The following is a 24,156-nucleotide window of genomic DNA, read 5'->3' on the forward strand; positions in this document are numbered from 1 at the left end:
GATGGGTCTGTGAGCCAAGTAAACCCTCTCTTCCCCAGGCTGCTTTCGCCAGTGTTGTATCACAGCAGCAGGAGCAAGCATGGCTACCACTGTCAGAGAAAATTGCCCGGAGGACCTGGTCTGGCTCTTGGGATGTCTAGGTCGAAGTGTCTGCTTTTTGAGACCTGTGCCAATCCTACTTCAATAGAGACCAAAATAAATGTATCTCCTTGCCTTCTGGGCCAGCCGAGAAATGTCTGTCATACTGCATTTGAGGGTTCCTCATATAAAATGTTAAAACCAACCGGGCGGTGGTGGCGCACGCCTTTAATCCCAGCACTTGGGAGGCAGAGGCAGGCGGATCTCTGTGAGTTCGAGACCAGCCTGGTCTACAAGAGCTAGTTCCAGGACAGGCTCCAAAACCACAGAGAAACCCTGTCTCGAAAAACCAAAAAAAAAAAAAAAAAAAAAAGTTAAAACCTGGTATCCAACATCAAAGCCTTTGGTATTTGCTTCAACTTGAAAGAATGAGACTCTCCTGATCCCTCTTTCCTTATTAAAGTAGATAAAGTATTTGAAACAGGGTCTTACTATGTTGCTCTGGCTGGCCTGGAATTCACAATATTGACCAGAGAGCTGCCTGTCTCTGCTTCTGCTTCCCAAGTGCTGGAATTAAAGGCGTGTACCACTTTGTCCAGCCAAGTAGACAGATTTCTTAAATAAGCAGTTGGACACTCTGGCCCCTCGGGCACTTGAGTCCACATATACATCTACATACTCACACTTGCATATTTAATTCTTTTCAAAAGTACTTCAAAAGCAATGTTCATAAAAGAAAATGTTACTAAGGTGTTGGGGACCAGCCCCAACCAAAAACAAAACAAAACAAAAACATTTCTTACCGGCGTAGAGGTGTGGGAAAAATACACAATTCACACAATCAGGAGGGAGTTTCAGGGATTATTCAAATCCCCAAATCACCCATGTTTATTTTTCAAACAGCTTTTATATCAATGTAAACTGAGGGGGGAGGTAACAAAAGCTTCATTAGCATTCTGTTCCCTAGGTAGTGGGGAATGACTTAAGTCATGGCTTACCTATGTCCATTTGGTCAAGTAGGTTGAAAACACCTCTCCCCCAGGTGACCTCATAGTTATAATGGAAGGAGCAGAATTACATTAGCATGTTCTGGCACCTGTTGGGATTGCTTTACTTCAAAAGAGCCAGGTGATCCACTCCTATGTGGAAGGTGCAAATTGTGCCTGTAAGTCGCTCAGATTCTCTGACCACCAGACAGTGTGGAATATGGGCCTGCATATTTCGGCCCCTACACTTTTGTTTTGTTTTGTTTGTTTGTGTTCAAGATGGTCTTACTGTGTAGCTTTTGTTTTCAAGACCGGGTCTCACTGTGTAGCTCTGACTGTTCTGGAACTCATTATGTAGCCTCGTACTCACAGAGATCCACCAACCTCTGTCTCCCAAGCGCTGGGATCAAAGGTGTACACCACTGTGCCTAGTTTGACACATGTTCTTGATTCTAGCATTTGAGAAGCAAAGACAGGTGGATCTCTGAGTTTGAGGCCAGTCTGGTCACAGAGTGATTTCTAGGATAGGCAGAGCTACACGGAGAAAGCCTGTATCTAAAATCCAAATTGGATTTCATTAAAATTAAGAACTTTTGTTAAACAAAGACAGCATTACATCTGTGAAAAGGTAGATAGGTACTATATGCGTAATGTATATATTGACTAAGAATTCATATAGAGTATATAAAGAACTAAATCTGTAAATAGAAGTTCATTTTAAAATAATTATACTTTTTTATTATTTTTTGAGTGCATATGGGTATTTTGCCTATATTCTGTAATGTATTTTGCTTGTATTCTGTAAGCAGTGTGTGTGTGTGTGTGGTGCCCAAGAGGTCAGAAGGACTCCCTGAAACTGGAGTTACAGGCATGTGGGTGCTGGGAATCTAAGCCAGGTCCTCTGGAAGGGCAGATAGTACTCTTAACAACTGAGCCATCTCTCCAAGTTCCATTCTTTAAAATCAGCAGAAATGCTTTATCGAATAAGATAATCAAACAGACAATAAGCATTTGAAAGTTTAAGGTTTCTGTCTCACAACTGCAACCTAGTACTTGAGAGCTTGAGAGATAGAACAAGAGGATCAGGAGTTAAAGGTCATCTTCACCTGAATGGCAGGTTCAAGGCCAGCCTGAGTTAATGAGACTATTTAAAAGGAAGGAAGAAAAGTTAAAGTTAAAGCTTTGCAGCTTCCTTACTTACAAGGTAACTGAAAAATGCTCAGAATGATTACAGTGGGAAAAGATTGATAGTGTTGGCAAAGCTGTTAAAGTTAGGATGCCATCATAATTTGGACAGATCTGAATAGGTACAACTGTCAGAGAAAACTTTGTAAATGTCTGCTGAGGCTAAACGTAGGACCCAGTAACCTTACTCTTAGCTCTACCTAAGGGATATGATTATTATGTGTCTCCGCTGAAGATAAATACAAGAGTATTCCCAGCTGCTTTATCCATAGTAGCCAAAAGTTGGAACAAGCTGAAATATCCACTGAAGGAAAGTGGATAAGCAAAGTGTATGGTAGCCATATAAAAAAATTGGACAAACCATGAAAGGAACAGACTGTTGATCCACACACTGATGTGGATGAGCCTCATGTTTATAATCTTGAGTGAAAGAAGACAAGTCAGCCCACAAAGGAGCCTGTCCTCTATGATTCTGTTTGTGTGGTGTTTACAGACAGGCAGATTATAGGTGTCAGAGTAGTGGTTACTGTAGGGTAGGATATTTTTTTTTTAAATTTTTTTCCTTTATTCTATTTAAAGAAAAAGTATCTTATTTACATAACAATCCCAGTTCCTACTCCCTCTCCTCCTCCCATTCCCTCCCTCTTAGCCCCATCCCACTCCCATCCACATTGCTTTGAGGAAGGACCAAGCCCCTCCTCCTGACTATATGGACACTGAACAAGGTATCCCTCCAAAGAGAAAGGGTTCTAAAAAACCAGTACATGCAGTGGGGATAAATCCTTGCCCCACAGCCAGTGACCCTGCAGTCTACCCCAGCCATACAACTGTCACTCATACTCTGAGGACCTAGTTTGGTCCTATGCTGATTTCTTCTCTATCTGACCAGAATTGGTGAGGTCCCATTAGCTCAGGTAAGCTGTTTCAGTGGGTAGGCATCCTCATCGTGGTCTTGATCTCTTTGGTCATAGTCTCACTCCTCCCACTCTTCAGTTGGACTTCGGGGGTGCTCAGCCCAGTGCACTTTCATCACTTACTGGATGAAGGTTCTATGGTGACACTTAAGATCCATATCAATCTGACTATCTGGGATCTGGGGTAGGATATTGAGCCTAAAGTCACCTCTTGATCTGGCTGTGGTTCATTGGTGTATGTATACTTAGGAAATAATGCATTTAGATTATTAGTGTATAGTACTATGTTGTATTAATTGTTATGTATAGGTGTATGGTACAGAGGATCAAACCCCAGGGCTTCATACTCAATAAACATTCTACCCATGAGGTACATCCCTATCTTACATTGTATTGTAAAATAAGTTTGACAAAAATGAATCCAAAATGGAAGCTGCAAAACCAAGCATGTAGACAAAGGAGAAAATGTCTTTTGTCTGCAGAAAGCAGTGGTCCTACATGAACATGGAGGTCTCTGTCTGACTTAGAAGAGCTGGCTAAGTCTGATCGTTCACCTCCATACAGCTCTTTAAACCGTCACTCTTAAATATTGTTTTCTTTATATTTTGTTCGGTATCTGCTTATTTAATGTACTTATATTATAAGAGCAAACAAAAAGGAAACCAAGTGAAGTTACTCCTCCATTAACAAAATGAAAAGGAAAGGAAAATTAATGAAAGGCTCCTTTTGCTTCTATGAGTATTTACCTTTTCCCTGTGAGTGTAGTGCTTTAACAACCTCATTAACTCTGTAGAGAGATCTGACTTGAAGGGGCAGAGAGAACAGCATCAGGAGGCCCCACAAGTTTGGATGGCACGGTAGGAAACTGCACCTCCACCCTTGCCCATCCCTCTCTTCCCTGTCCCTTCTCTCTTCCCTTTTTGTATTTTCTTTGTATTTTGAGACAAGATCTCACTGTGGAGCCTGAATTAGCCTTAATTTCTGGCAGTCCTCCTGCTGCATCGGTCTTCCAAGTGCTAGGGTTACAAGCGTGAGCCACCGTACCTGGCTGGGCTGTCCTGCTCTCCCACTCACCTTTACCATACAAGTGTTCCACCCTGCTTTCTCCCCCAGCACTATATTCCATCCTTTGCTTTCTTACAGTCTTTTTCTGGGTGAAATCCTAGAGTCCTGTCTTTACCCATCTTCTGATTACGCCTGGAAGCTCTCGATTACAAGACCCTTTCTTCATCTCACAGCCATTCCCTTCTTTCCATCAGTGCTGTCCGCACTGGCTCTTGGCCTGTTGTGTTTAGTGCAGATCCTTAAACATCATTTTTTGCCATTCTCTTATACCTTGTGTGGGTTATCTTTGTTCATATAAATATGCCCAGAACCTATATTGTGTAGGATGCTATAAAATAATATAAATATTTTTGAATGAATAATCTATTTCACAAGATAAACGAAAGCTGCCTAAGAGCAGTTTGCCCTTCTCAGTGCAGTCTGTATTCCACATACAAACACAGGATCATTTGTCCTTTTTTCTTCTGTAAAAATTTTGTCTGCATGTATGTCGTATACATACCTAGTGCCTGTAGAGGCCAGAAATGGGCATCAGATCCCTGGAACTGGAGTGTGTGTGGATGCTGGAAGTCAAACTCGGGTCCTCCGTAAAAGCAGCCAGTGCTCTTACCCACTGAGCCATCTCTGCAGCCCTGGAGAGGGATTTCTTTATTCAGAGTCTCTGTAGAGCATGTAAGGCCTGCTATGTTCATGTTGCATGAGTCAGTCACTTCTTTTGCTGCCGTTGGTTACTAAATTGACTGTTATCTTCAGTGAAACCAGTTTCTATCTTTGCTGTCCTTTCCAGGGTGCAAGGATTGCTTCCCAGAAAGAGGCACGTTAGCTTGCTCCATAGTTCTTGTACTTTTCTGTGAACTTGAAAGGACAGGACCATGTTCTAGTCATCCTTAATCTCTAGTGCGTAGCATTGAATGGATGCATCCCTCGTTTGTTTTCAGTGTTTTTTTTTTTTTTTTTTTTTTTTTTTTTTTTTAGGGATGGGGTGGGATCAAAATTGGCCTAATCGTCTGTCTCAGCCTCTCCAGCCTAGCACTCTGTATGTTCAAAGTGTAATAACGTGAACCAGAGTCCTGTATCTAAGGACTAAGTCCTCAGGGCAGGGTGCAAATGTTCTTGTTGGGCTTTGACTGTTACTGGCAGGGGACAGAAGACCAGGTATTCTAGTAAAATTGCTTTCTAGCTTTAGGTCACAAGGTGGCGCTGTGAAACCAGTTTTGCTCATTGGTTGGACTCCAGGCTCACATGCCCTCCTGACCTCCTGTTAATCAAACATCAGGATCACCTGGTTACTGGTTAAAGCACTCTTTAATGAAATTTGTACCCAGAGGTTGAATTGTTGGTCTAGAGCAGTGGTTCTCAACCTTCTAATGCTGCCACCCTTCAATACAGTCTATGTCGTAGTGACCCCAACCATAAAATTATTTTCATTGCCATTTCATAACTGTAATTTTGCTACTGTTATGAATCGTAATGTAAATATTTTTAGAGATAGAGGTTTGCCAAAGGGGTGGCAACCCACAGTTTGAGAACCACTGGTCTAGAGAGACCTGTGAGCTTCTGGTTTTAAGTAAATACTCTATAAGCAATTTTAGCATCTGGCTTTTCTCCAACAGTGGAAGGTGTCTTTGGTTACCTAGAGAGGTTCATGTTGAATAGTCTACATAGCAAATTCCAAAACAGGCAGGATTACATAGAGAAATCCTGTCTCAACTTAAAAAAAAATACACATATACGTCTCAAATTTTTAAAAATATATACATACATACACATACATGCACACGCACACACACATTCATATAGTCTGCCATATGGACTCACTTGATTATGCAAAGATATCTGTCAGAAATATAATTAACTCCTTCAGTAAAATTAAATTTCTAGATATTCAAAATATGAACTCAAACTCTTGGTGAATAATGTTCAGTGGACAGTAAATTTGTTCAGTCACAGTTGTTCAGGTCTATTTCCCCTGGTGGTGGGGGGAGGTTCATCCTTGGGACTAAGGGTCAGGCTGTTTTGGAAAAACAAAAGCAGCATCTTGTGGTCAGAAGTTTGATGTTAGAGTCTAGGAACACGAGGCCAGTTTGGGAAGCATAGTGGGGGGAGTGTATCATCAGTCGTTCCTGTGGAACAGTAGAGACAGAGGCAAAGGAGAAGAGGAGGAATGAGAGGCTCTTTGCTTCGCTCCCTCCCAGCTCATGTAAAAGACATAATTAAGAGTTTATCGGGTTACTAAACACAATTAAGTGGATATTATACCTATTTCTAGTGTCTTCTAGGATTCTTTGTATTCTATATGTTGAATTATAGAAATTACAAAATATTTCAGGTTCCATATAGGTCATCCTAAAGCAGAAACTCATATGGAGAAATTTTCTCCCTGTGATCTACATGAACGAGCTCTGAGTTAGAATAGCACAGCCTTGACCCAAACATCAACATACTGGGGAATGGGTGCCGTGTGCATTGGAAATCGTGTTAGCATCATCAGGCAGCATCAGATGAGTTACTTAGCCATGGATTTATGGTAATGGATTTCGGACTTTGTGGGGTCTACACTTGGAAGCTTCTTTGGTTCCCCATTGTGGTTTTGAATGAGAATGTTCCCCCTCCCCCATAGACTCATAGATTTGAATGCTTGGTCACCAGGGAGTGGCAATATTTGAAAAGATTACAAGGTGTGGGGACTGGAGAGATGGCTCAGAGATTAAGAGCATTGCCTACTCTTCCAAAGGTCCTGAGTTCAATTCCCAGCAACCACATGTTGGCTCACAACCATCTGTAATGGGATCTGGTGCCCTCTTCTGGCCTACAGGCATACACACAGACAGAATACTATATACATAATAAATAAATATTTTTTTTAAAAAAAAAAAGATTACGAGGTGTGGCCTTGTTGGAGGATGGGTCACTGGAGGTGGGCTTTGAAGTTTTCAAAAGCCCAAGCCAGGCTCTCTTTCTTCCTGCTGCCTATGGATCCAGATATAGAACTCTCAACTGCTTCTCCAGCATCCTGACTGCCTGCAATGCCTTCATGCTCTCCACCATGCTCCCTGCCATGATGACAATGGACTAAACCTCTGAACTGTAAGCCAGCCCCAATTAAATGATTTCTTTTATAAGAATCTTCACAATAGAGCACTAAGACCCTTAATACTGAGCTAGATATGATATTTCTAATCACTTCCTTGGCCTGTTTTCTTTTTTCTTCTAAGACCTTGGCCAAGTATTTTTATCCTGCTAGAGCAATAAAGAGGTCCAGCTGAGTATTTTCTTAACAACTAGCAAACTAAGTACAGAAGTCTACAGTAGTCTGGGCTATTAGGGTCTGGTCCGCTTCACATCCTGTCTTAAGTCTAAGGTCTTTTGCACACTGACCCTTATATCACCTCCTACTGTGATCTTGTTGCATTGTACAGCAAGTCACTGGCTGAAAATATTTTGGAAATAACCTTTTATTCTTCCTTTAGGGATGTTTTTACTTGACTCATTCTAACGTGTTGGCCAGTGCTTCCAGGTGCCACTCAAATTTGGGTGTGCAGCAGCTGCCAGTTGTTGAACAGTAAAGACAGTGGCAGCTTTGTCATTGGTGTTTTGATCTGGGCAGTGGTGATGTACCCCTTTAATCCTAGCACTGATGGGGAGGGGCAGAAGCAGGCAAATTTCTGTGAGTTTGAGGCCAGCCTGGTCTGCACAGTGAGTTTCACGACACCCAGGGCTATAGAGAGAGACTTTGTTTTGAGAGAGAGAGAGAGAGAGAGAGAGAGAGAGAGTGTGAGAGAGAGAGAGTGAATGGATTTCTGAGAGCAAGTCAGAATAGAGGCATTCTTATAATGGTGGCGCATACCTTGAATTCCAGCACTCCAATAGGCAGAGGCAGGTGTATCTATGTAACTGGAGGTTTCTCTTCCCCCTGCCAGTTCACAAATAACCACTCTGAGGTTTGATATTAATTACAAACTGTTTGGCCTATTAGCTCAGATGTGTTATTAACTAGTTCTTAGAATTTTAATTAACTAATTTCTATTCTGTATTTTGCCACGAGGCTTGTGGCTTAATACCTCACATCTTCTCTGGTGGCTACTATTGTCTGCTTGACTCCGCCTTCTTTTTCCCTGTCCTTTTGCTTGGATTTCTCACCTAGCTATAAGCTGCCCTGCCAAAGCAGCTTCTTTATTAACCAATGGTAATAAAACATATTCACAGCATGCAGAAGGGAATCCCACATCATATTTACGTGAATTCAACACCAGCCTGGTCTACAAAGTGAGTTCCCGAACAGCCAGGGCTACACAGAGAAAACCTGTGTCAAAAAATAAAAAAAAAGAAAAGAAAATCACTCAGTCCTCATATAGCAATGAAAATTTTCTTTTTTGAGAAATATGCTAAGGATGGAGGCTAGAGTAGAAATGGTGATTGCAGATATTGTTGGTGGAGTGGTACTGTGGTGTCAAAAAGAATTTTCTGGGAAAAGACAGGAGGCTTTAAATTTTTACATATTGTTTTGTTTGCATTTCATTGAGACTCTGGTCATCTTTTCCCATCTTGCTCACCCTTATTCCAAAATGGAATCATGATTCTGAGAAGTCTGCATTAAAAAAAAAAAAAAACATTTGTTTATTTTTTGACAATTTCATATGTGTATAGGATATATTTTATGTCTTAATCATATTCAGCCCTCCATTTGTCCTCTCTGATTTCCCTCCCACTGTCGAGATGGTTCAGTGGATAAAATCACTTGCCACAAAGCCTGCTGATCTGCATTCAATCCCCAGGACCCATATAGTACAAGGAGAACCAATTCCACATGCAAGTACCAGTATATATGCGTATACTCAGAAGAGAGAGAAAATTTAATAATCATAAATATTTAAACAACCATTTGGCAACATATCCATTTAGCAAGCAATAGTAATAATATGTTCCTCCCTAGAGCCTTGGCCTTCCTGACCATGGTCCTTTGACCAAGTTTACAGTACCAGGGATGGATTCTCTCTTCTGAATGCAGGCCTCAAATTCAGTAGGAGTGTGGTTGGCCACTCCCATAACAGGCCGCTATTGCACAGTGGGCACATCTTGCTTGGGAGAATGGTATTGTAGCATAACCTGCAGGGTCTCCTGCTGGATAAGATACTAGGCTGGTTTTTCTACTCCTGTAGCCTGCCCGTCTTTCAGCGCTATGAAAGCTAGCCAGCAGAGAGGGAGCTTCCATTTCCGTTTAAGCTTGATCAGTCTGTGCTGCAACCAAAGTGTAGTCCTCAGCAGTAGGACCTTACATCTAGTTCTGGCAGGCAACCAAGAGCAATGATGATTTTAAAATTTTATCGGGGGCAGTGGTGGCACACGCCTCTAATCCCAGCACTCAGGAGGCAGATGCAAGTGTATTTCTATGAGTTCAAGACCAGCCTGATCTACAAAGCAAGTTCCAGGACAACCAGAGCTGTTACACAGAGAAACCCTGTCTTGAAAAATTAAAAAAAAATTATTATATTTACATATGTATATGTATGTGAGTGCACACATGCCACAGTGTAAATGTTGCAGAGGGCAGCTTCTAGAAGTTGATCCTCTCTTCTACCATGTGAGTCTGGGCATGGATATGGAGTTGTCAGGTTGGTGGCGAGTACCTTACCTGCTGAATGAACTATCTCTCTAGCTCTCCATATAGTTCTTTAAAAATGTCCTTGGTGGGGCTGGAGAGATGGCTCAGAGGTTAAGAGCACTGACTGCTCTTCCAGAGGTCCTGAGTTCAATTCCCAGCAACCACATGATGGCTCACAACCATCTGTAATGAGATCTGGTGCCCTCTTCTGGCCTGAGGGCATACATGGAGGCTGAACACTGTGTATACAATAAATAAATCTTTAAAAAAAAAAAATGTCCTTGGTTTTAGTTAACTTTCCCCCTCAACACTTCCTTTCCTCTACCCCCTCATCCTCACTTAAACTTTTGTACCTGGTACCCACCCCCAATACTCATATCACTTATGTTCTACTACCACCACCACCATGACTACCCCACCCGACTCTGCTGCCCTAGGTCCCTCCTGCCCCTGACCATGAGCCCTTTAGCTTACTGGCCTCTACAGCATTGCAAATTAAACACACATCTAAAAATTCAAAGCTAGACTGGGCGATGGTGACTCAAGCCTTTAATCCCAGCACTCAGGAGGTAGAGGCAGTCAGATTTTCTTGAGTTTGAGGCCAGCCTGGTCTCCAGAGCGAGTTCTAGGACAGCCTCCAAAACTACACAAAGAAACCCTGTCTTAAGAAACCAAATCAATCAACTAACCAAACAAACAAACAAACAAAAATTCAAAGCTAGGATGTATGTGATAGAGAACATATGGGGGCCTGGGTTACCATACTCAGAATAATATTTTCCAGTTCCATATAGTTTCTTGCAGATTTCATAATTTTGGTTTCTTTCACAGCTGAGTAGAATTCCACTGTATATAGGTACAACATTTTTGTTGTCCATCCAGACTGACTCCGTTTCCCAGTTACTGTGAATAGAGCAGCAGTGAGCATGGATGTGTGCATCTCTCTGTAGTAGAGTCTTTGGGTATGTGCCCAAGAGTGATGTAGCTGGATCATACGGAAACCTGCATTTTAAAAAGTTCTAGATCACCTTTAATCCCAGCACTGTAGAGGCAGAGGCAGGCAGATCTCTGAGTTCAAGGCCAGCCAGGTCTATATAGTGAGTTTCAGGTCAGCCAGGACTATGTAAAGAGAGTCTGTTTCAAAAAAACAAACAAATTTTTTTCCCAATAAAAAATAAATTTGTAGATATCCTCCCTCTAGCCCCTATTGTCTTGGCGTATAGTCCATGCTAACTTTCACCTGTGTCTCCTGAATGTTGGAATTCTAGGTGTATGCTGTTATGCCTGCTCTCTCTCTCGCTCTCTCTCTCGCTCTCTCTCTCTCTCTCTCTCTCTCTCTCTCTCTCTCTCTCTCTCTCTGTGTGTGTGTGTATTACGCTTGGAACTATGAACCATAGAACCTTTTAAACTTTTTTTTATTTAATTTTTAAGAGTGTGTGCAGGAGGGTTGCACTGGAAACCAGCAGAGGGCATTAGGTCCCCTAGAACAGAAGTTACAGGTAGTTATGAGTCCCCCAACCTGTGTGGTGGGAACCAGACTTATGTCCTCTGAAAGAGCAGTGCATGCTCTTAACCACTGAGGCAGCACCCTAGCCCTGAACTGTAGAATCTTGACAATACTGGATCCTGACTATGAAGGAAAGCTGCCTTTAAGCCTTTTCTCCTGGCAAAATAGATGATTCCTTATTCTCTCAGGGAGTGGTCAGCTGCATTCTCCATTTCTGCTGAGAATAGCTGTTTATAAGACTCACTTTCTGGAGTTATTATTCCATCCTTCTGGAAGGAATCTCATTTTGTTCTCTATGAATCAGGTGTTTAGGTGCCCTCTTTGTGTGAAAGAGAAATGTTCCTACCCAGAAGTGCAGGAAGGAGAAAAGTCACTGGAGCCTCAGACACCTGCACTGTAACCAAATTGCAAATGGCCGGTCAAGGAGCTTGGGTTGGAATGGGATAGACCCACAGGCCAGTGCTGAGCAGGCTCCTCTTCAGGCCTGACTAGAAGGGACAGAGAAAATTGCTGTTGACTGATGAAAAGGGGTTTGGCAGAGGCCCCGGCTTCCTGTTGGGGACTTGAGCTCATGCAAACCTTGCTGTTGAGCGGGTGGGGCTGGCCAAGCTTGTTTCTGGTGAGTCTTGTTTCACCCCCACCCACCCTCAGTTCCACAGATGCTGGTTTATTGCAAGCTCCATGCTGACTGTAGACTGAAAGCCTCTCATTGTTTTTGAGCTCATGTTTAGATAACTGCACATGCCTGTGGTGGCCAGGGCACCCTGTAAAGGAAATGCCTGGGCTCCAACAGCCCAGTCCTTCTTTCTCTGTATGAGTGAGTGAGTGTAGCTTGTATTCAGGACATTATAAGACCATTTATTTCTTTGTAGGATTTATTACTTGAGGGATTCTAGGCTTCTCCTCAGTACTTGGAATTTTGGGATGGTTTTTTTGTCTTTTCTCCCTTCCATCCATTCTACCCAGAAGGATTACAGGCTATTTTAACCAGGCCTTCTTTCTATACACAGCTGGGATACCGCAGCATTCCTCCCCTTGGTGAGAAGATTGCTTTGGGAGGGTGAGGTAGGCATGACTGTGGTGGGGTTAGCAGGTTGTTTTTATGACCATGGTAGGGTTAGCAGCCACCCCTGCCCTGATGTTTTCAGGGCAGCTCTTCCTTAGATTGTCTTCGTTGTCCTCTTTTTCATCACTCTCCTGTCCCAAAAAGCTTCCACTTGGGTGCTCAGTAAGCCATAGAGCACTTACTGCTTTTGCAGAGGACCCAGGTTAGATTCCCAGCATCCCCTCGGTGGCTCACAGCCATCTGTAACTCCAGTTCAGTGGGGCTGATGCCTTCTTAGGACCTCCATGGGCACCAGGTACACATACTTATTTGCAGGTAAAATATACACAATACATAAAGTAAATTATTATAAATTTTTTTAAAAATCTGAATCTGGGCTAGGTATGTAGTTCATTTCCTAGCATGCATGTAGCCCTAGGTTCAGTCCTCAGCGCCGCACATGAACCTGCTGTGTGGCACTCACCAGACAAGTCAGTCAGGACCTTGGCGTCAACAGTCATTCATTTAGAGACATAGTACGTTTTCTTTAGGTTTTTTTTTTTGTTGTTATTGTTGTTGTTTGTTTTGTTTCATGTACATTGGTGTTTTGCCTGCATGTATGTCTGTATGAGGTGGTCAGATCCCCTGGAATTGGAGTCACAGACAACTGTGATTTCCCATGTTGATGCTGGGGCTTGAACCTGGATCCTCTGGAAGAGCAGCCAGTGCTCACAAGCCCCCATCTCCACCCCGACCCTGCCAAAAACAAAAACAAAAAAAAACTTGTTTTAACTCTGTGTGTGTGCGAGAGTGACACGTGTGCCATTGTGTGCGAGTATGACATGTGCCACTGTGTGTATGACACATACATGTGCCATTGTGTGTGTGTGATTCACGTGCCATTGTGTGTATGAGTGACACATGTGCCATTGTGTATGTTCTGCTGAAGCAAGTTCTCCCTCAACCACATGCGTCCTGGAAACTGAGCTCGGGTAGCAGGCATCTTACTGATTCATCTTTTAACAAATTGAAAAGAAAAATAAATACTTCTTATGCTTGTGCAATCATTGAAAATTACCCAGAGGAACACTGATGGTTCTTGTGCTTCTAATACAAAAGAGAAATATATTGTTTAAGAATCCATTATTAGGGGCTGGAGAGATGGCTCAGTGGTTAAGAGCACTGCCTGCTCTTCCAAAGGTCCTGAGTTCAATTCCCGGCAACCACATGGTGGCTCACAACCATCTGTAATGAGGTCTGGTGCCCTCTTCTGGCCTGCAGACATACACACAGACAGAATATTGTATACGTAATGAATAAATAAATTTAAAAAAAAAAAGAATCCATTATTAGTTAATTTCAGCACTCAGGAGACAGAAGCAGGTGGATCTCTGAATTCAAGACCAGCCTGGACTACAGAGTGAGTTCCAGGATATCCAAGGCTACACAAAGAAACCCTGTCTTGAACCACACACCCCCCAAAAGAAAATCCATTATTGGACAGTTGGGATGGACATGACTCCCTTCTCTGTTTGGGCATGGTTAAGCAAAATAACTAATGATTTTAATGTCTCCTTTTTTTCAAGATATGTTAATACTTTTTCTATTAATTTTTTTATATTTGTGTGTGTGTGTGTGTGTGTGTGTGTGTGTGTGTGTGTGTAAGTCAAAGGATAACTTTCAGGTGTCTGTTCTCTTCCCACCATGTGGGCCCCAAGGTCAGAATTGAAGTTCAAAGTCTTGGCAGCAAGTGCCCTTGCCTACTGAGCCATCTTGCCCTTGGTAATCTTTTCTTGTAAAATTATTCAAAATTTACCTTTGGAGATTAAAAGGGAGGCTGACATTTTAAATAACTTATTTTAATGCAACCAAGAAGTCATCCTTTTTTTCTTTTTCTTTTTTTCCAAGGAACCATTCTTTTTGTTGTTTTATTTTTTGATACAGGTTTGATACAACCTCTGAGTGCTGGGATCAATGGCATGTGTCACCACCACTCAGCTTCAAGGAGCCATTCTTAACTACTATATTTTAATAGAAGATACTCTTGCATTTAAATGCCCTTTGTTGAAATTCTGATGTAAGCCTTACAGGATAGCCTGGACACATGTAAAGAAGCTAATTCAGTGTGTTTTACAGGCTTTTATCCTATCTGCCTCAGACTTGATCCTTGTGCTTTTTGCCTTCCAGTTCTCTCCTGCGCTATGGTGGCAACCTATCTCTCCAAAGTGCCATGAGTGTGCGATTCAATAGCAATGGGACCCAACTCCTGGCCCTGCGGCGGCGCCTGCCCCCTGTCCTTTATGACATCCACTCCCGCCTGCCAGTGTTCCAGTTTGACAATCAGGGTTACTTCAACTCATGCACTATGAAGAGCTGCTGTTTTGCAGGGGATCGTGACCAGGTGGGTGCCTTGGCCGTCTACACCCCCATGTCTTACTGTACTGCTCTCAGTTTCTCTTCTGTGCCACATGAAGTAGAACTGTTGATGTATATATATTTTTTTTTATTTTAAACTTTTTTCATTTTACATATCAACTCCAGTTTCCCCTCTCTCCCCTCCTCCTGCTTCTCCTTCCCACCCTTTCCATTCCACTTCTCAGAGGGGGTAAGGCCTCCTCCCTTGGGGAGACAACAAAGTCTGGCATACCAAGTTGAGGCAGGACCAAGTCCCTCCCCCTTGTATCAGGCTGAGCAAGGTATCACACTATGGGAATGAGCTCCAAAAATCCAGTTGATGTACCCAGGATAAGTCCTGGTTCTACTGCCGCTACCCCTCTCCAGCAGGTCACACATTCAGAGGGCCTGGTTTGGTCCCGTGCAGGTTCCCTACTGTTGTCAGTTCAGAGTTGTGAGCTCCCACCAGCTCTGGTTCAAGATGGCCGACTTGGGAGAGGTATGGAGAGTGAAAGCAATGAGATATCTTGATATAGGGAGCCATTGTGGGGTTAGGGAGAAACCTGGTGCTAGGGAACTTCCCAGGAATCCACAAGGATTACCCCAGCTAAGACTTCTAGCAGTAGTGGAGAGAATGCCTGAACTGGCCTTCCCCTGTAATCAGATTGGTGACTGCCCTGTTATAGCACCTACACCCAGTAACCGATGAAAGCAGATGCAGTGACCCACAGTCAAACACGGGACTGAGCTCCTGGATGGAGTTCAGTTGAAGAGAGAGAGGAGGGATCATATGAACAAGGGGGGGAGGGTCAAGATTATATAAATATATATTTTTAAATGTATTTTGCATGCATGTATGTCTGTAAGGGTATTGGACTTCACGGAACTAGAATTACAGACAATTGTGAGCTGCCATGTGAGTGCTGGGGAATTGAACCTGGGTCCTCTGGAAAAGTAATCAGTGCTCCCAACCGCTGAGCCATCTCTTCAGTCCCTGACTCTGATAGTTTTGTCTCATAGTGACTGTCTTCATCCAGGATGCCAGGAGTCCAGTCATTCAAGGCGCTGAGCCATCTCTTCAGTCCCTGACTCTGATAGTTTTGTCTCATAGTGACTGTCTTCATCCAGGATGCCAGGAGTCCAGTCATTCAAGGCGCATCCTGTAAGCCAAGGCTAGCTACATGATTCTAAGCAACCAGCTCTGCCACATTTGTGGATGGATCTTGAATTTTAAGAGTGTGCCATTCTGAAAGGAAAGGAGCTTGTGGCACAGTAACCTGCCAGTGGAAGGCATTCCCGTAACACGTGCCGTCCCAGAGCCATGTATCTTGAATGGCTTCTTTTTTTTTTTTTTTAATATTTATTTATTTATTATGTGTGCCCGCAAGCCAGAAGGGGGCGCCAGGTCTCGTTATAGATGGCTGTGAGCCACCATGTAGTTGCTGGGAATTGAACTCAGGACCTCTGGAAGAGCAGTCAGTGCTCTTAACCACTGAACCATCTCTCCAGCCCCTTGAATGGCTTCTTGAATGGCATCATTTTCTTGAATGAAATGGCCTCAGCAGCCTTGTTTGAGAAAGAACCAGCATTCTAATTAGGACTGACCAGCCCTAGCTCTGTGTTCTAGTCTTTTCTGAGTTGCTGGGACTAGAGATACTGATGATTTAATGGAGACAGTTTAGGGGCAGGAGAGATGGCCTAGGGGTTAAGAATATTTGCTGTTTGCCCAACACCCACATCAGGCAGCTCATAACCACCCAGCTCCAGTGGGTCCTATGCTTTATTCTCACTTCGGAGAGCACCCACACACATGCAATCATACATAAAAACATAAATGGACACATAAATAAGTTTAAAAGGTGGCAGTTTAATAATGGACTTGGCACACTTATATCTATCTGAGCCATAGAAATTGTGAAGTAGTTGTCAGTCATCACTTGGACTGGCCTCAGTAATTGAGCTGTGTAAAGACATATAAAGAATCTATTGCTGGTGATTCTTCAGCAATACAGCTTTTTCTTTTCAAGGATAATGAATCTTATTGTTGCCTTACATCCAGGTAGGGGGAAAAAGAAATGCTAGTCTCTATTAATGCTGTGGACCCATCAGCTATGTCAAATTTTGACATTAAATTTGACAGAGGCAGTTGGGTGTGGTGGCACACACCCTTACTACCAGTAATTGAGAGGCAGAGGTAGATGAGTCTCTGTGGGTTTGAAGCCAGCTGTTTATCTACAGAGTGTGTCTCACACCAACCAGGTCTACACAGTGAGACTGTCCCAATCAATTAACTAAAGTCTCCCTCATCTCTTTTTTTTTTTATTTTTTTTTTATTTTTTTTTTATTTTTTATTTTTTCCTCATCTCTTAAGAAATATTTGTTTCTTTGCTTTTGGAAAGGGGCTTAAATGAAAGAATTCTTTGAGACTCTCCAAAGACCCTGATTTTATTTTTTGTTTTTGTTGTTTTGTTTTTCAAGACAGGGTTTCTCAGTGCAGCCCGGCTGTCCTGGAACTCACTCTATAGACAAGGCTAGCCTCAGTCAAGCTCACAGAGATCTGCCTGCTTCTGCCTCCCGAGTGCTCAGATTAAAGGCATGCACAACTGCCCCCCCCACACACTCCGGCTAAAATAGACAACTTTTATAGGTAGAGAATAGATACCCAAATTTAGGGTTTATTCTCAGTTTGAATCCTAGGGCCTACTAATTTAAAATCCTCATTGAGCACCACTAGATGGCCTCAGTTAGATAAGGGTTGTCTCCTAGGGAAGGCCACAGAACCTAAATGATTTTGTTTTTTATTTGCCTGGGGGTATTATAGACTTAAAAAAAATTGTGTGTGTGTGTGTATGTGTGTATGAGTATATGGGCACCATTTGCATGTTTGAGCCTACAGAGGCTAGAAGAGGGCTTTGGATTCTCTGGAACTAGAGTTAATGGGTAGGAACCAAACCCCAGTCCTTTGCGAAAAGTTGTAAATGCTCTTGACCACTGAGCCATGTCTCCAGCTCTCCACTTGGGTTTTTGTTTTTGTTTTTTTTTGAGGTGGGCTTTCATGTAGCTCGGACTGGCCTAGAACTTCCCATGTAGCTGAAAAACCTTATACTTGCTAATCCTCTTTCCTCACTTCCTGAGCACATGCTAAGGTTATAGGTGTAAGTCACCAAGCATAATTGATGCTGTTCTTGGGGCTGAACCCAGGCTTCATGCATGCTAGGGAAGTTTCTATGAGCCACACCTTCAGACACAAGTTTTCTCTTGAGTGCAAAGAAGAGTCATGTTCTAGAGATGAAGTGATCGGATTCAGCTTTCTGTTACATAGAATGACTGATTTGGTTTGTGTTACTGTGGAAATGCCAACCTGGCATCCTCTTCCCTTTTTCCTTTGTTCATTGTTTTTGTTAATCTTTTTCCATCATCTTTTAACCTATTATGCATGTAATTCTTTTCTCGTTGACGAATATGGACATGTAGTAAATGTAATAGCTTCTTCTCTTACTGCCAAGAAAATAGGCTGAAGGAAAGATGAAATAGGTTAAAAAAAAAATGTAGATGTTATGTTTTCTTCAGACTACATCAGCATCCGAAGCCTGTCTTTATGGTATCCTTAAAACACCCACATCAAAGGCCTCTGCCGCAATGTAGAGCATGTAAGACCATGGTCTCAATCTTAGCACTATGAGTATTTGGTCTGATGAGTCTTAGCTATGATGGTTTTTTCTGTGCTTTGTGAGATGGGTAGCAGCATCCCTGGCCTCTCCTCATTGGATGTCAATAATGTCATCTTTATTTGTCTTCCTAAGAGACAAAAAATGGCCAGACACTGCCGAATGCCCCTTTAAAGGGGAACGTGTTCCCTGATTGGAAAACTATGATCTGGTAAATCGTAAATATTCAGCATGCACAGAGACACTTGGGTAGGTTTGCCAGAGCAGAGCCATGTAAAGTGTTTTCAACTTAAGACTGGGTTTTGCCTTGTAGATTAATATATAATGATAAAAAGCGTTGAGTGCCTTTTGATTTTTCTCTATTCAGATTTGACATAATTATGACTTTTATTCTAGTGGGAATTTATATAGAGACATTATAGTGTCTTTGATAAATTGCATTGCATTTTGATTACAGTAAATGGTTTTTCTAGCATGAAGAGGTTATAAAAGTTATTGACTCTGGCCTTTAATAAGTCTTCAGCCTACTTGTATCCCCCTTGTAGATTATCAGAGATGTCTGACCCAGTGGATTAGGAAATAGATTTGTGTTTGATATCTACTCACTCCTTAGGGACTAAGAACATAGCTAACCCATCACTGTCTTGTCTCCAAGCCCTAGGATGTAGTAAGAGCACGATAAATGCTTGCCAAAGTGACTCTTGAGTACTTTGATCAATATGTGGTATTTAGCGCTCTGGACAGAAAGCTTCAACAACTGTAAATCAGGATTGATAGTCATTTCTCCTGGTCAAATTTTAGAGGCCTTGATTAGAATGAATCCAGTGAAAGTCATCAACTAAGCTTATAGTTTTAAGTGTGCCAACAGTTTTAAGTACAAAACAGACTTACTGTCCTAGTCTTGGGACATGTCTCTCATAGGCTCTGCCTTCCACACTCAGGGCTTACTCAGCAGCAGCCAGTTCACTGCGATCTGTACAACTGGGAGGTTTTTTTTTTTTTTTTTCTCTAGTCCAGACAGGATCTTTTTTGCTGTTTTTAAGTTGTTTGGGACAGGGTCTCAATATATTGGCCTCAAGCTTGCAATCATGTCTCAGCCTTCTAAGTGGGTAGGATTATAGGCATTTGCCACTGCATCCATATTTATGTTGACATCATTCCTGTGTCTACACTCTGAAAACCCCTACAGCCTGGGGCGCTGTGCTGTGCACTCTTCATTTAGTCATAGGCTGGGTAATCATCCCAGGGAGGAATTTGAGAATTTCCATAATAGGAATGGATGAACATGGATGATCCCATCCATCTGAGACAGGAGATTAGTCAGGTCCCATGAATGGATCCAGATATTGTGCCAGAAGGCCTGAACTTATCTTTATTTTTTACCATTCTAGGTTCACTAGGTAGTCCATTTGCCTCAAAATGAAATTAATATTTTGAAAAATTAGACTCATGAAATAAAGTATGAAATGATGCTGAGCCCATTTTGTGTCTTTTAAGTTCTAACCACGGAGCTTTCAGAGATCATTCTGAACCAACTCTTCCTTTTGAGAAAGCTAAGGTTCAGAAAGGTAAGGTGCCCAAATCGCCACCTGTGTGCCTACAACTAACATTTGTGCTATGGTTGAGTGAAGACTAGAACTCAGGCTCTTAGAAGTAAGGCAGACTGTAATTTTTTTTTTTTTTTTTTTTTTTTTTTTGGTTTTTCGAGACAGGGTTTCTCTGTGGTTTTGGAGCCTATCCTGGAACTAGCTCTTGTAGACCAGGCTGGTCTCGAACTCACAGAGATCCGCCTGCCTCTGCCTCCCGAGTGCTGGGATTAAAGGCGTGCGCCACCACCGCCCGGCTTAAGGCAGACTGTAAAAATTAGTGTCTGGAGTATACATGAAGAAGCCGGGGAAGCTAGCTAAGTGGAGAGCCTATGTTCTGTCAAAGTAGGATAGCTCCCACAGTGGACCATCACTGCTATGGCAGCCTGTGTCGCCAAAACAAGATAGATTTTCTTTAGAAACACTGGAGTTGGTACCTCATTGTAGTGATGGAGCAAATCTGTGTGTTATCTGTGTCCTGATGTGGGCCACCATGAGATCTCTGTGCCACACTCCACAGTGTATTTTATCCACCATGAGATCTCTGTGCCACACTCCACGGTATATTTTATCCCATGTTTGGCTCCATGGTCTGTGATTAATGGGTGAGTGAAAACAACATTTCCCAGCTTTATACCTTTTAAAATTAATAAAACAGATGTTTGGTGAACATTTATTATGCTCCAATAAATGTTATGGTGGACCAGTTCACATGACCTTGCATAGTTTGATTTTCATTCCAAGCTCTCTATATAGTCTGACTTCCCTGCTTTAGGCTACAAATGCATGGTTTGTTTATCTGCGGTATACTTGAAATATCCAAATTTAATAATATTCACTGCTAGATTAGGTTACAGTAGCATTTAGTTTGCTGGATATCAATAGAAGCAAAACCCTAAGAAAAGAAAAGATTTGAGCTTTTTTTTTTTTGGACACAGTCTTATTATGTTGTAGCAGGCTTTCTTTTGGTCACTAACCAACTTCCATATCATGACACGAAGACTTATGATTAGTTGTGAATGTTTGACCTTATCTTATGTTTATCCCACTAGCTCTTATAACGTAATTTAACCTGTTTTTCTTCATCTACATACTGCCTTGGGGCTTTTTATCTTTCTTTCATTCTGTATGTCCTACTCTTTGTCTGGCTGACTGGTGGCTGCCTGATTGACAGGCCCTAGGTGTGTCTCTTTCTTTCTCTCTCATTCTCTCTCCTCTCTGTCAAGCCTAGGTTCCTCCTCCTATTTATTCTCTCTACCCACCAGTCCCACCTATTTCTTTCTATTGGCTGTTCAGCTTTTTATTAGACCAATCAGGTGCCTTCGTCAGGCAAAGCAACACATCTTTACATCGCTATTATTCTTAGGGTATGAATATGTATATAAGCTCCTCCTCTGGGTATGAATATGCATATATGTCCCTCTTTGGGATGTGAATATGCATATGCGCTCATCCCCTGGGTATATATACATGTACGTGCTCATCCCCTAGGTATACATACATGTATGCTCTCATCCTCTGTGTGTGCATGTGCATATGCTCTCATCCCCTGTGTGTGCATGTGCGTATGCTCTCATCCCGTGTGTGTGCATGTGCGTATGCTCTCATCCCCTGGGTGTGCATGTGCGTATGCTCTCATCCTCTGCGTGTACATATATGTGTGTTTTCATTAAGAGCCAATGCAATTCTATTTGTCTTATTACCAACTAAGTCTCTCACTTGCCCATTTCCAGAGAAATTTCCTTTAATGTTTTAGATAATATTTGTGTCAGGTACTAGTATAAATAAATTGTATAATCAGACATGTATTTACACAAGTAGCGAACCCTTCTCTAGAAATGATCTCTAATGAAGTGTGCCACAAGTTGTGCTATCTTATTTTTTCCCCTGTTAACAAAGGTCAGGGAAACTAAAGAGCTATGTTTAATTAAATAAAAATAGTTATTTCTCTTCTATTATGGATCCTGGCAAAAGAGCCATCTGGTTTTTCTAGCCTAGTCAATACAGTTAATTAGACAAACATGCCATTTACTGGAGAATAATTAATCAATTATTGTGGAAGGAGTCTTTGGAGAGAACTCTAAATTGATCAACACACAATGAGTAGTAATTGATATATTTCCTTCAGTAGATGGTGAGGAATATTGAAAGCTATGTAGACATGCATAACACACACACACACACACACATTTTGTGTGTGCTTGTCTTTCCATCCATCCATCCATCCATCCATCCATCCATCCATCCATCCATCCATCCATGTAGCTGTCAAGAGAGCAACAAGAGATTTTCCTCTTACTAAAAGGCCTGTTGAGACCTTTTTGAGTATTAACTGGACAATGTCTAGTGCTTGACTTGTCTCTTGATTTTTTTTTCCTTTTAACTTGGATAGGTTATTTTTTGTTGGTAACGATATTTCTAAAATCATATAAAACTTACAGTGTAGCTGCTAGTAATTTGCCTGTACTCCAGATAGTACTGTGAAATCATGTTTTCTGTAGTAGGTCTAATTTAGATCTTTATTTGAACTTTAAGTTACTAAATTGTGTGTGTGTGTGTGTGTGCATTTGTCTTGGGTGATTCCTGATTGAGCTTTTAAGATAGTAAAAGTACCTTGCAAATAGAAAGAAATTTCTAGAGAAAGTTGTTATTTAAGAGATAAAGAAGGGCACTGGAAGGATGGTGTTTAGTTACTTGTCTGTTGCTGTGCTGAAACACCATAACTAGGGCAACTTCTAAAAGAAATGAATTTGGCTTACAGTTTCGCATGGTTAGGGTTCATAATGGTGTTATGAAAGAACAGCTGAGAACTCCCATCTTGATCCACAGGTAGTGATGGGGCGGGGGACAAGCAAACCCACACTTCCTTCCAAAAGGCCAAAACTCTTTGGGTTTTTTTTTTTAAGGTTTATTTATTATTTATACGGTGCCTACTTGTAAGCCTGTATGCATGAAGAGGGCACCAGATCTCACTGCATATGGTTGTGAACCACCATGTGATTGCTGGGAATTGAACTCAGGATCTCTGGAAGAGCAGGCAGTGCTGTGTAGTATGGAAGTGCGGGCTGCTTTTCGTATTGCCCAGCTCCTGGCGGCATGGCTAGCTTATGCCTGAAATAACCACACGGAGATCTGTATTAATTAAATTGCTGCCTGGCCCATTAGTTCTAACCTCTTATTGGCTAACTCTCACATCTTGATTCAACCCATTTCTATAATCTGTATCTCACCACGAGTTGTGGCTTACTGGGAAAGATTCAGCATGTCTGACCTGGCAGCTTCATGATGGGCGGCTCTCTGCCTGCCTTCTTCCTCCCAGAATTCTGTTCTGTCTACTCCACCCATCTAAGGGCTGCCCTATCAAAAGGCCAAGGCAGCTTTATTCAACCAATGAAAGCAACACATAGAAAAAAGATCCTCCTACACCAGTGCTGTTAACTGCTGAGCCAGTCCAGTGCCACACTTCTTAGTCCTGGTTTGAGACATTACACACAGTTTGCTAATTTATTTTTTGAAATATCCCAGAATTCTCTGCCCTTTTCTGGAATAGTCTTCTCCCAGATATGTACATAATTTGCTCCTTCATTTCCTTCAGAGCATTGCTCACAATGCCATTTTATCAGAGAGGCTTCTGTGAGCACCCTACATAAAATGGAAACCAGCTACCCCACCACTCCCTAGCTTCTCTACCCAGATGACTCGCTTTCCTTCTAGTGTTTACTCACCCTGAGAACATCATGGATGTGTTTCTTGTTCCTAGCTTTGTTCCCCTTTTCCATGTTATATAAGATGATAGTTCCAAGACGGTAGGGACAAGGTCTCTCTTGACCAGTTTTGTATTTCCTTCCCTGGAACAGTGCTCAGCACATAGTAGACGCTCAATAAATATTTGTTTAAAGAATAAAAGAATGAACTCATTTTTATTTCAGACTCTCACAGTTAACAGTATTCCAGGCAGCCAACTGTTAATGTTGGCAGGAGTCCAACAGACAACCGCTAAATGACATAAATAATTCCTCAGGGCATCTTGTAATTCTAGTGTTGGTGAGCATTTACTCAGTCTGACTAGATGTCAGTGGGTCGCGGACACCCCCCCCCCCGAAATTATCCCAAGCAGTTCTGTCCT

The 24,156-nt window shown here is 42.1% G+C and overlaps 1 protein-coding gene and 1 non-coding gene across 3 annotated transcripts in view; both read left to right on the top strand.

Annotated features, from left to right (window-relative positions):
• Dcaf5 (DDB1 and CUL4 associated factor 5) overlaps positions 1 to 24,156 on the top strand; it is a 106,241-nt gene that overhangs the window by 50,079 nt on the left and 32,006 nt on the right. For both annotated transcript variants that reach the window (XM_057782837.1, XM_057782838.1), the window contains exon 6: positions 14,570 to 14,783. In XM_057782837.1, the coding sequence (XP_057638820.1) occupies positions 14,570 to 14,783 (214 nt within the window). The remainder of the gene's footprint in view (positions 1 to 14,569; positions 14,784 to 24,156) is intronic.
• Positions 3,589 to 3,728, top strand: LOC130883235 (small Cajal body-specific RNA 3). The gene has a single exon (XR_009057929.1). It is a non-coding gene; the product is annotated as a small Cajal body-specific RNA 3 (non-coding RNA).

Source organism: Chionomys nivalis, chromosome 10, assembly GCF_950005125.1.
Source record: "Chionomys nivalis chromosome 10, mChiNiv1.1, whole genome shotgun sequence".
In the NCBI taxonomy this organism is placed as follows: Eukaryota; Metazoa; Chordata; class Mammalia; order Rodentia; family Cricetidae; genus Chionomys; species Chionomys nivalis.